The sequence below is a fragment of the Eucyclogobius newberryi genome, unplaced genomic scaffold (genome assembly GCF_026437365.1).
Source record: "Eucyclogobius newberryi isolate DKJ021-1_F unplaced genomic scaffold, fEucNew1.0.hap1 SCAF_21, whole genome shotgun sequence".
Lineage (NCBI taxonomy): Eukaryota > Metazoa > Chordata > Actinopteri > Gobiiformes > Gobiidae > Eucyclogobius > Eucyclogobius newberryi.
Genome location: NW_027315846.1, coordinates 12,282,342 through 12,296,007, shown reverse-complemented (window position 1 = coordinate 12,296,007; position 13,666 = coordinate 12,282,342). Strand labels below are relative to the sequence as shown.

Genomic DNA, 13,666 nt, shown 5'->3' with positions numbered 1-13,666 from the left:
TGAAGCCAGTGAACCTGCTGCATAAGCCATTAGTCACTCCAAGCAAAATACTGTGCTGCTGTACGGCAGCTTAAGCACAGAATGGTTAAGGAAGCTATATTTCTTTCCAGCATTTTAGTTGGTTATTGTTTTTGTTTACTTCTGGTTTACATTTGCAGATAAACGTGAGTGAAATCAGACAAATTACATTGCACGAATTATGGAATAAATGACTCACGTAAAAGGTATTCTTCATCTTGTACTTACAACGAGGCACTGCCACAGACCCTCTCTCGCAATGGTAATGATATATTATATAATATAGTGGACAGACCTGGACTCAAACCTTTCATCTTCTAGTTCACAGGTAAATGTTCTAACCATTGAGTAACAATGCTCTAATATCTTATGAATTCACTAATCAATAACTCAGAAAAAAATCAAAATAACCATGTGTTATTGGAACTATTAATACAAATTAGCGCGACAGGTTTTGATGTTTTTCTAATTGCTACTTCGATAGTCGATGAGGTAAATATGTATCATGGTTTTAATCAATATGCTGAAAACTTACACTGGTTTCTTATACTTTAAACATACATATAACTTAAGAAAATCACAGTGTTGTCTTATAATTTCATTTTCAAAATCACAACAAGCTTTGACCCTTGTTTACAGTCTGGTTTCTTAGCAACCGTTATTTCATTATCTTTATGTATATCACAGCTGCTGCCTGTCCAACCAGCAAGTAAAACTACAAATGTATCTATTTTAAATTGTCAAACTATATGGAAGCTTTGTAGTAAAATCTTAAATATGATAATGTTAACTACTATAACTTGTCCTATTTGCTTTAAGATCACCACTAAAAGTATATATGCATCATGAATCGTGAATGTACAACAGATGCAAATGAATTCTTTATTCTTCCTTTATGACAAGCCCTTGGAGAGTTTCTGTCAGTGCAAGAAACACGGCTCGCAATTAAGATTTTAGTATATATTCCTCTGACAATGAAAAAATCTTCTAAATGCTTTTTTTTCCTCTTTTCCTTGTGATAATTCTGTCACATCTTCCTTGTACTTCTTACAGATGCACACAAAAAATAATTCATCACTTTGTTGAATACAATTATGGAAATTTCAGAAGATTTGTTGGGAGTTCTGTAGCAGCGTTTTCATACAAAAGACTTCTGAAGGCGAGAGAAGGGAAAAAAGTCCATATTTTAATATAAATCTATCATTCATGAGGTTTCCCTATTGAAGTGAATAATGGGCTTCATATGTATATAATCACAGTCCATTTGTTACAGTGAGGCGAGAGTGAATTTATCAGCGCGGACTGTTTTGCTTAATATTTATAATACGTCTTGCGCCTTGCAGTAGTTGTTTATTCAGTGTCAACTCGGTCGCACATAAGTCAGAATGGCTATTACTTAGACATCTGCAAATAGTGACTTTGGTTTGTCTGTTTAATAAGATATAATATTGATGCAATTTATAAAAAGGGGTTATTTGTCCAGTTGTTTGTTTTACCGTATTTACTACATCTATAAATCATGAGGATGACGTCTCAATGACCAACCAAAACTTTATTCAATACAACCAATACAACTGCCAGACTGTTACTATTTCACTTATGAGACGCGCATTGTGCTTAAGACGGTAAAAACACCACTATGTTGACCCCGAGGAACCAGAAGTATTAAACAACAAATGTGATATTGTAACAGAAAATATCACGAAATCAATAATACTTAAATCCACTCTCACAATAAACCTTTTTCACGTTATAGTCAAACATGAACTGCTCGCAATAAATAGATAAGATAAGATAAATCAACTTTTAGGAGTTTTTAATCATATTTTCTCATTGGACCAATCAAAGTTTAGAGTGATTTGAAGACGCTCAGTTTTACCGCTCCCAGATTCCCCCCGGATACACGCCCACTGCCCGCACTTACGTCATTCTGCAGTTTTATTTTCTTGAACGGTCACACGCGTAAGATTTGGCAGCGTTGGCCGCCTCGTGTAGCTCTTCGCCATCATGAGCTGCAGTCGGACCAACAGCAGGCGCCACTTTGTTGTGATGAAGGTGACGTAAAGGAGCCGGCGGAAAACAGCTGAATCCCGGAAGTAAACGCACTTGGTTTTTATTAAGTCGTTTTATATTGCGATTTAAGATTTCTGAAATATAATGATCCACGCTTATCAATTATAACAACGTATATAGCAGACAAAAGTTAGTTAGTAATAGCAGTAGATTTCCTGTTAATGCAAAGAAAAGGTATATTGAGCCGCATGAAATTGTGAATTGTTCCATTATGTAATTTACTGAACGATAAATTCATATTGTTATTATTGTGACAGAACAGAGGCCCCTAAAACATATACTGAAGTCCAATATTTTCAAGAACTAAATGTGATTTCTGTCATGTCTGAGTGATTTTAATGCATTTTTTTCCCTGTTAAGCACTTTGAATTTCCTTGTGTACGAATTGTGCTCCACAAATAAACTTGCCTTGCTTATAATCGGACTGTTATTTGTCCAATCCCAGCATCAAACTCTTACTGTTGTTGTGCCCATAGGCATGACACTTGCCTATGGGTGTGTCGTAGTTTCCTTTAATGATTGGCAGCAACATTTCCATCAGTTTGCCCCAGAGCAGCTGTCGTTTCCTAAGCTACCAGAACCAAATATATGAACAAACAGAGTAAAATAAACAACAACATAAGAATCGACTTTGAGCAGAAGCGCTATATAAAACTGATGCAAGATTATTTTGTATTAGTCTCCCTTGTTTCAAATTGAAAAGGTTGCTTCAATATGCCAAAGAAATCAATAAGCAAAACACTGCCGACTTTGACCTCACTTAGAACAGAATATACTTGAATCGCTGCCCTTTCAAGTAGACAAAAGGATGACACTCTGCTTTGCCGAAATATTGAAAAATAGCTTATAGAAAGTGTCCCTGTCTGCGCGGCTGTCGAGATGAGAGAAAATTGGCCTGTCTGTATAATCTATTGCACTCGCACCCCAGCGTTCAATTGAAAACTTCAGTGGTGATAATTATTTGATCACACGCCCCAAATCTTCTCTCAGATCTCCCGTTTTTTTTCTTTTCTTTTTCATATAAACTCAGAGCTAGACCACTCGCACACACACCAGTCTCTCTCCCTGTATCAACAGCCACACACCGCATCGCAAGCGCTAGATCAATAGAGCTGCATTCTTTCTCAACAACATCACAGCGGTATCTTAATAATAGTATTTTCTTCACATCTCTCCTCTCTTCTCCCCTCAGACATGGCCCCGAAAGCGTTGTACACATAAATCAAGTCTGTGTCCCAGAGAAGCAGCGGGCCCCCGGAGCATGCTGATCGGCCCGACACTTTGGGCCTCTCTCCTGGGTCGCATTGGCACCCGGGAGCCCACCACCTACAAGTACCATCTCTGTCAGTTGAACGAGAAATTAATATTTTGTTGGTTCGTGCCGGTTTCCCAAAGCTGTTATTGATGTCATGTGATGGGTGTAATATAACGACAGGAAGCACAGTGACATTTTAAAGGATTCATGAAATTATCCATGAAAGAAATATACTGTGTCTTAGCAGTACAATTTTTTAAGTAATAAATAATTGACATATGGATATATAAGAGAAGAGAGATACTAGTAGGTGAGGGCAATAGTAATAGATAACGATATTCAGACAATGTTATTATGCCAATCCAAAAGATATATGTCTCTAAACGCATTTGTTGAGGTTTGATTATCAGAAAAATAAAAAATGTCTGTCAAATTAATCACAAAAATGAAGAACTATCACCTTATTACCACACCGTTCGTTATGTGTAACTTTTGCACAATTTTCACTATAAATGATATACACAATATTGAAATTTTGCAACAAAACAAAACAACATTCACAATTCATTCAAGTTTTCCACCTCAAAACTCAACTACTCAAAGACTTTTGCTAGGTTACCTACTTGGTTAAATGAACGAAAACCATATATTTTTACTACTGTACCATGTATAAATCTACACAATTTAAACAAGACTTTCCATCAGAAAAGACTGCAAGTTCTGTATCTGTGTAATTAAAACATAACAGCACAACAAAAGTTAAAATAGGCCAATTGAAAAACAACTAAATAAAAGCATGGAGGATTAAAGGCAGACATTGAGGAGGACGACTTAAGGACTTTCAAATTTGAGTGACAATCCTCACTGCATGAGACCGTTTCTGAACCACCACTAAAAGACACAGATGAGAGGGAAATATTTTGACATGAAAACAAGGGCAACCCGAGCGCGCACTCCACCCACTCACTGCTTAAACATGAAAAGGGTCGACTTTATGACAAGCTCAAACCTCAGATGAAAGGTTACCAAAGTATGTTTAGGTTAAATGATGTCAAGTGGCAAAGAATTCAAAGCAAATATTATACAACGCAGCTATGTCAGACACAGCTTTGAAGAAAGATTCATGTTTCAATATCACTTTGCGACAGGTGTACCTCAGTCAAACATATGGATAAATCAGTATGATGCAAGGACAAAAAGTAGAAAGTAAAATATCTATTCTCTTCTGACCATGGGCTGAAAAAGACTTAAATAAGATATGTGGCTTCAAAATAATTCAGGTATTTATTCATGATTTCAAAACGATAAACAACAGCACCTGCTACTTTGAAAGTATAATGTGCAAAAATCCCAAATATTCCCAAACCAAACAATGTCATATTAGGTTCAATTCACTTCTATAGAGTAAGCCAGGATGTAACCAGTACGAAACAAGGTCTAATCTAGAGAAAAGTATTATGAGCACCAGCAGTAAAAGCCCATGAACTAGAAATAGCCATTTTAGGTGGCATTAGCTACATAAACATTATTCCATCCATTATAATCTTATGTGAACATTGGTAGAACAAAATCAACCCAACAGCCTGCACAAATACTAGTACTACAGAAGTGTGGTTGCCGTTTTTTTGTTAATGTTCATGGTGTAATTTTCAAAACAACTCACAAACTGAACAATAAAAAAAAGGTCTTACCAGGTTTCGTCATTCTTGAACTCCAGCTCTCCGTAGGTGTCTTCGAAGTCCTCTCCTCCTCCTTTGGCCAGTCCCTCGATGGTGCGATAAGGCACAATGATTGTCCCTCTTGCTCCGGACGTCCTGAGCACTTTGACCTCCATAATGCCAATGCCCTCGCTCACATGCACTGAACCGCTTTCAAACGTAAAGATGCCCGAATGATCATCGTCTAAAATGGTGACGGTGGCCACAGTCGGGAATCCCAGCATTGCTTTTGGATACGGGAGACTATTGGCCGACAAGACTTCATCCTCAGTTTCAAGGACTCGTAGATTGCTCAAACGCACAAAGAAATGCTCATCTTCCTCAAAGATGTCATCGTCGATAATACCAACGCTGATTTCTTTCATAATTTCGCCCGGTTTGAACATCACTGTCCCTTCTGAGAACTCGTAGTCGGCCCCGGCATTCGCAGAACCATCTTCTGTTTTGTAATCCACGAATATAGTTTTGTCAACATCTCCACCCTTTCTGGTAATTGTCAAGATCGCAGCGCCGCAGTTTTCAAAGCACTTATAGACGGCGGGCTCGAACGAGATTCTCGACACATACTCTTCCGGTTCGTCGACGTGGATCTCTTGGATACTTGCACACTTCTTGGCTTGCTCTGCCACATGTTTCTTCAAGATATTACCAGCGCCGGTCATCATGCGTGTAGCTTGGATCCGATAGAAGGCTCTGCTCTTTTGTTGGTGCGACAAAGCGTAGTAGTTAGCCATCTCGACCAGCTGATCCATCTCTTTCTCCGGATGTTTCTGCTTAAGGTCTTTTAAGATACGGATCATGTCTCGCCTTGATTCGTCCACTTCTTTTCCGTCAGTCAGACCCATGAGATTACTAGACGCGCTTCCGTCCATAAAATGAGAATTGACCAGCTTCCCATCCATTTCGATGCCTTTGGACCGATCCACCTCTGTTTCAATGATGACTCCCCTGTGGTGGTCGCTGCGGTATTTCTTGTGCATGAACTTATAGAAAAGTAGGCGCCGGTCAGCAATCCAAGCGAGAAGCACACAGACGGGAAAGAATGCAAGAGTTAGAAGGCCTTCCCAGACTTGGACTTCATTGGGAGTGATGACAGCCAGGATTATGTACAGCCAGATGTAGGCAAAAATGCTCCAACCAGCAGTGATGAAGAAGACTCGAAGATGCTTGACTTTTCGGACCTCGCCTTGGGGAATAACCAAGACGCACAGGCCGATAATAACAAACATGTTGAATGCGGCACTGCCAACAATTGTCGACGGTCCAAGTGCTCCAGCCTCAAATCCATGCCCACAAACTTCAATCACAGACAGCATGATCTCCGGCGCAGATGAACCTAAAGCCATAAGGGTTAGGTTGGACACGGTCTCGTTCCAAACTCGAATAGTTGTTGTGGTCGTCTCTCCATTGGGTCTTTTGATGACGATTTCCTTCTCTTGGGATGTGATGACCTCAATGGCGGCCATGAAGCGGTCAGCAATGATAGAGACTCCAAGAAACATGTAAATCATTGCCACAAAATAGACTATAACTCTTGCTATTTTGTCTCCCATGGAAGGGTCCTCCGGGTACCATATGGGCAGGATGATGCCCGGTTGGCACTTGTGGTGGACGTAGGGCTCACAAGTCTTGTTCGAGGATGTTGGTGGACTCTGGGTGGTCTTGGCCTCTGCACAAACAAAGGAGGTGGCCACAGACACTAGCCCTAAGCAGAGCCAGGTCGCTGACCCCCTGCCCCTACACCGTGAACCCTCCATGCACCCTCCGTCGTCTCACGGGGCCAAACCGCTCAGATAGTCCCCAACGGGATCCAGCACTGAGCTGTGAGGACCTCCACCACCACCTGCAACACACAACACAGAGAACACATGGGTTAGATGAGCTTCAAAAGAGCTGCTCAGAAGTGCAGGTCCTCGTTTGACCTTCTAAGGGTGTGCTTACAGGTTATTTCGTCCTAAATAGGGTCCATTTTATTCCAGATGTAAATTTGGTTTGGTCTAGTTCTATTCCTGGCTTAGTCCTGGTCTTATCCAAGATTAGCTCCAAATTTACCCCAGTTTAGTCCCAATTTTTATGTGGACTACATGTCATGTGTGTGTACAAGTGTGAAACTACCCTAGCACACCTTTTTTTTAATAATCCACTGAACAAAGATGACAATGCATGGTGTAAATTACGGTTACTTACTCTTAAGAGACTACAAAATTGGGTATTATTGTTTTTAGAAATCTCCAGATCAATGAGTTGATCGAAAGTAAATGTATGTTTTATGGAACTAGAAAATTTGCTCCAAAATAACTTACATAGACATGAACAACCATTCCATATAAAATTAATTAATTCATTAATTAACACATTTTGTTTGATTAACCCGAGACATTAATATGTTGGACGATAGCTGAGAAGATTGTTTTGAAGGCAATACTTCCATAAATGAATCAGACTGAGCAGTGGGAGAGATATGTGTATAAAGTTGTATAAAGTTCTAAATTAAAGAATAAAACTGTATAAAGTTACTAAATTTCACTTCTGTTGTTACTTGTTTGTTTGTTTTTTGTCTTTGTCTTTACACATTTTCTACTTGTAAAACATATTTGGACCATAAGACAAGGACAACAGTGCTAGCCAAAGTACATTATGTATTTGATAATTGTTTAGACATTAGAGAGAAGAATTCTGGACTGTAATTTTGTATATATATTTTTTAATATACGGTAATGGATAATCTTCTTGGTCGTTTAACGGGGAATAAAAGTACTTTTCTCTTTCAGAAAGTGTCCCTCCGACCACCAACACCATCACCCGGGGAGCTTTATGTTATCTTTGTGAAGCAGATCGGAAATTAACTCACACTATGAATAAAGTGTGAACATTAGATTAATAAAACCTAAGCCTGCAGGTTCAATTCTCCTTCAGGAGTTGATTTTCTTTGCAGATGTGTGTCTAATAATGGGGATTTGAGAATGATTGTCTGAAATCTCTGGGGTAATAACACCAGCTCTGAACAGTGCCCTCAGCAGCACGGACACTGTCTAAAATGCCGCAGTGGCAAAAACAAAATCACAATGTTAATGATAAGATGAATGCTGTACATGCAATAGTGCTAGTGGTAATTATATCATTCACACACAAAAATAAACTGACCCTAAATAAATATACTATACCAAATGTGTCCGTTTAATATCATGTTAAATGAATGCCTTTTCAATTGATCAGCTTAAAATCATAATAACTTTGCTTTGAATCAGCATAATAAATTAAAGCTAGCATGCACATTATACTGTATTTTCCGGACTATAAGTCGCACCAGAGTATAAGTTGCACCAGCCAAAAAATGCTTAATAGAGGAGAAAAAAATTATATATAAGTTGCACTGGAATATGAAATCCGATTGCAAGTATAAAAATAACAAATAATATCATACATAAGTCGCTCTGGCGTATAAGTATAACTATATAAGTATAAATATAAGTATAAGTTGCACCCCGGCCAAAACTATGAAAAAAGGTGCGACTTATAGTCCGGAAAATACGGTATATTTATTTATGGTCAACTTTTCCTTCTTTTTTTTTTTTGGTGATTGGTTATATCACCAAAATTTAACCAAATTGTGAATATAACAAATTCACTAATTTGTTATATTCACAATAACAGTTTTGTGAATATGACAAATTAGTGAATCAAGTTTATTATAATAAATCACGTTTATTATAATAAATCCTCAATATCTCAATAAATCCTCAATATATACAATGAAATTTCCCCATGTGTGGACAATAAAGGATTATCTTATCTTATCTTATATCAAGAGATTGGAATATACGTTTGCACAGGAATAAGAACTGTAGACGGCAAGAAATGAAATTCTTGCATTATACTTCTATAGTGTAATATGAATGATGTATGATATGAATGATGTGTCTTCTTCGTATACAAGCCTATATGGTCTTCAACAGTGAGAAAACAAGAGCATTGCAGCTTTACATCAACTACCACCGCAGCGCCCAGTTCATAAAAGCCTCTCTGCGTCTCCACTGTTTTCTCTGAGATACGACCTGACAATGCGTCTGAAGCTAACAGCTGACCCCGGAGGCCATGGAGGCATGAGAAGACTTGGCTACAGAAAAGAGAGATATGTGAGCTGCTTAAATACATTAGTCTGTGGATTTATGGGAAGGAAGGTACATCTTCTCTCCAGATTCAATGATTATCCCAAACCGTTAAGAGCCTTTTTTACAGACCATACTCAAGTCAATATATTCGAGCTCGTTGGCGTCCTGACGGTCCATAACCGCAGGTCTTTAAATGATTTTGAACCTGTGGCCTTTACAGTAGAAAAAGCTTCAGACGTAGAAATCTGGACAGTGTTTTAAAAATCGAGACTTGTATCCGACATCTTCCATCCGCAAAAAAATATTCCAGATGATTTCACTGAGCTGAGATTTCACCCCTGACCTGACCTAAACTGAAATATGCTGGCATTTACATTTCCCCAATGTTTAAAAAAAAAAAATATATATATATATATATATATATATATATATATATATATATATATATATATATATATATATATATATATATATATATATATATATATCCAAGATTCAATAAGGGTTAACTTGCTCTTGGTTAAAATGACCTTGACTCGAATTAAATACAAAAATCCATACAGACCAGCTTAAAAACACATTTGACTTAGAGCTGCACGATGTAAGACAAGCGGGTGAACTCGATCCCAGAAACGTTTCATCGAGCAGATTGGAAGTCATTTTGAAAACGTTCCCAAACTTGAACCGTGTTTGCTGATCATGCAGCTGTGAGTATCATTTACTTTTCAAGTGTCATGCAGTACTCCCCATTGCTGCATGTTTCCCCCATCCCAAAAGTGCTTTCTCATGTACTGGCCTGATTAAAGAGGGCTAAATGGCTCTCCCCTCTCCGATGATCAACACTTTAAAGAACTCTGGGTAAAAGGCCTACATTAGTGACACAGAATAACCATGCAATGTATTTATTTTACTTAAGGCAGGACACTCAAGGTAAAATGTTCTATGTTCAATATTGAAACTCCTCCAGTTTGACCTGAGCTAATAAGGTTAGCGTTGTAATATTGATCCGCAATGGCATTCAACTCGATAGAACTTGTTCGAGAGGAGGAGAGACATTCAGTTGTGTTTTAACCAATCACAGCCAATGGAAAGATATTAAAACAATTACTGATTTGGCTAAATGAATGGACTGTTGCTTTATGCTTGTTTAGATCTTGCTGTTTGGTCTATTCATTGTTGTACGTTGCACATTAATACAAAAGCAAGTTCCTAGTTTTTTATCCTGATATTTGACAATGGTAATAAACCTTTTCTGATTCAGATTCTAAAAGTTAGCAATTATCAATGAAATGCTCTGCACCAATGCACCATAAGTTGCAGAGAAGCCGTACAAAATTGATCCAGCGTGAAGCGCAATGTTAAGTTTGATCAACACTTTCATGCTAAAATAAAATAAGCAATTATTTCTTTGTAGTGTTGTGTACATAAAAGGTCATGGATATGTACTTGCTAATGCTAATGCTAATTGGTATGCCTGCTCCTGGAACTCAAGACTCATATGTACAGTCTGGCCCTTTTCACCTGAACTATTGGGTTCTCGTTTTAGCCCAGTTTGGTCCAGATGTAGACTTGGTTTGGTCCTGGTTTAGTCCAGGTCAAGTCCAGGATGTGTTCATAATTTAGCCCCAGTTTAGTCCTAATTCTGATGCGGTTTAGTCCAAGTGTGAACGCACCCTTAAACTCAAAGGTCCGGCATATTGACATCCCACTGCCAGTTTTGATTAAGATGCACAACGTAATATTTCTAGTAGAGGGTCTGTCCTTTTTTGTTATCTATCTCCTTGGAGACTTGCAGGTTACATCACCTGTCCAAGTTACTGGTCAGATCTGTGGAAAGGCGACCCCACTCGCTGTAAGAACACAGTTTTGTATGTTATGTTTTACCGTAAAACACCCCGAATAAATGAATACAGTGCATCTAATTCAATTCTGTGGAACATTCCAGGAAGAGGAACACCATACCCTTCAAAAAAGCAACTTAGTGCACCTTTTAAGACAAATATATTCATTGTGTTCATTACAGAAATATCATTATTCAAGTCAAACAATGAAAGAATAGCTCTGAGTCAACATCAGCGCTAATGCAGTGACAGCTGGCCAGATTTCAGGAATGAAAGCACTTATGATTACAAAAAGGTGTTTATAAGTGGGATTATATCTGAGAGTGGTCTTGGTATTTGAGGAGGACACAGGTACGTTGTAGAGAAAAGTGGTTGACAGAAGTACGAGACAAGGAACTTGAGTTTAGTCGAATCAGCAGCTCTGGATATGGAGCGGGGCCAGTCCTCGATCCTTGTGAGAAGAAACCCCGCGACAGGCACATTCCTGAGTGACAGCAGCTAATGGATGAGAGGCGAGCAATGTTTGACTTGCATAAGAAGTTTCAAAGATAGTCAGAGTAATACCTGGTGCTGTGTATATCATTTTCAATTGGTACGAGGCAGTGTAAATTGTGAAGATCTCTGATAAAGCGAAATCTTTATCCAGTCAGAGGGTAAATGCACGGTTCGTCGATCAATAAAGAAGCTCCAAAAATGTTCAGATTCGACTTTAAACCATTGCTCTGGTGGACTTTACAACCACAGCCCGATGCCCCTGACTATAGCATTATCTCCGTTCTGCAAAAGGGTAAAGTAGTGAGGTTATTAAAGACAGTGAATGTGAAGAAGGTCCATCTCAGTGTTTTACGACAGAGCTGCTGACCTGCTCCAACTCCTGTCCGTCCGCTTTAAAAGAGAGGAAGTAGAATGTTGCACAAACCCACAATGAGCCCTCTAAATCTGAGCCAAATAATGACATACTGTATATCAAATTATAGAAGGCAGATTCATTTCAAACAAACCGCAATCACCTCTGTTTGCATGATAATTGAAACTATGTTTTCAAAAGTTAACTACAATCAGACAAGTGATTGTTTTTCCGTCTTTTAATTAATTGAAGCGATAATTGTAATGATGTTTTTTTTGCTCAGCCCAATTGCTTTCATTCAGAGTTACATGAAAGAAGTGTTTAAAAGGCATGTTTACTTGTTTGTTTCGACAACAAGGTAAAGACAGAAAATGCACAGTAACAGGGGAGGCTAGATAAAGTGCAGTCTTGGATCCTTTTCATCCTTTTAGATTCATATGTGGAATTATGTTTTTCCACTCAAAACTGGACTATTATCGTTCTGATCATGGTCCGTCTGATTCTCAAAGGTCCAGACATCAGATAATAATGAGTATTTGATGTAAGATAAGATAATCTTTTATTGTCCACACATGGGGAAATTTCATTGTTGCAACGCAGGTAGATACAGAGGTAGATACAGAGGAAAAGAACAGATCACTTATAGGAAGTTTCTCCTATAGACAAAACCTCACATTTCCCAACAAGGGATTAAGGGGAAAAATAATAAAGATAAAATAAATAAATGTGCATCTGAACATGGACAATGACACCTGCAGAAAGAACTATGGCTTTTAGACAAGACAATCCAGCCATCAGACTGTGTGAGTTATTTTGGTGACTTTAGTGATCATGGCGAAGGTTACATGGTCAAAATGTGTAATAAATGTGTAATATATGATTAAATATTCAATGACCGGACAACCAACAGAAGGGCATGTCAAGATTATTTGGTTAATCAATAAATAGGGTTATTTTGGTGAAATAATCATACATACTAAGAATTGGTGCCATTTAAGAAGTTAAAAATGTGATTTCAGTTCAATCTAAAAAAGAAACCCTGGATGTAAAAAGTTTTAATTTTTGTCTGTTTATCTCACATATTCCTTTAAAACTATTAACGTATTAACTTAACCTTCTAATTCAGAACGTTTCATTTGATAAAGCAGCTCACAGTCTAGCGAAACCAGATCCAATTCGAATGAGAAAAGTATGAGTAAGTGTTTTTCATATTTTCCTTGGAACTTCAGCGATAGAGTACGAGCAACTTCTTTAAGTCACTTTTCTCAATTTGAGCCTCCGATAGTGCCGTCAGTGACAAAGCAAGATTAGCATTGCAAAGTACCATCTTAGGACTATAATTAGTAAGCAAATAGCCCTGTATAATTGCTCATTTAGGGCTCTTAGCTTTAGCAGAGGCAAAAGCATAAAAACGCCACTGTCCACTCCCCATCTCCAAACGGCAACCGGCGCAATTTGTGCCGGGAAAGAAAATCAATAATCTCGTGGGATGGTACACCTGAGCAGGCTGTCAGTGCCTTAATGCATTTATTTTAATGAGATTTACATTATCGGTCCAGGGGATTGTGTCCGTTAAAAAGATTTTACAGTGAAACGCTCAATCAACGTGTCAATCAGCTCATCTATCAATCATCCGCTGAACCCATTATGGGCACTGGCTTCGACTGTAACTGGGAGAGCTCTCAAAAATGACACTCCCAACTCCACCTTCTGCAGTGATTAATGCACAGTAACTTTAGAGGAAAGAGGGACTGGCAAGTGGTGGTCAAGCGGAAATAAAGGGTTGAGTTATTATTGTTTAA

General features: G+C 38.3%; 1 protein-coding gene across 2 annotated transcripts in view; it reads right to left on the bottom strand.

Annotated features, from left to right (window-relative positions):
- The window catches only part of slc8a3 (solute carrier family 8 member 3), a 134,761-nt gene that overhangs the window by 116,238 nt on the left and 4,857 nt on the right, over nt 1–13,666 (bottom strand). For both annotated transcript variants that reach the window (XM_072457206.1, XM_072457207.1), the window contains exon 2: nt 5,038–6,907. In XM_072457206.1, coding sequence (XP_072313307.1) covers nt 5,038–6,821 — 1,784 coding nt within the window. In that variant the 5' untranslated portion in view covers nt 6,822–6,907. The remainder of the gene's footprint in view (nt 1–5,037; nt 6,908–13,666) is intronic.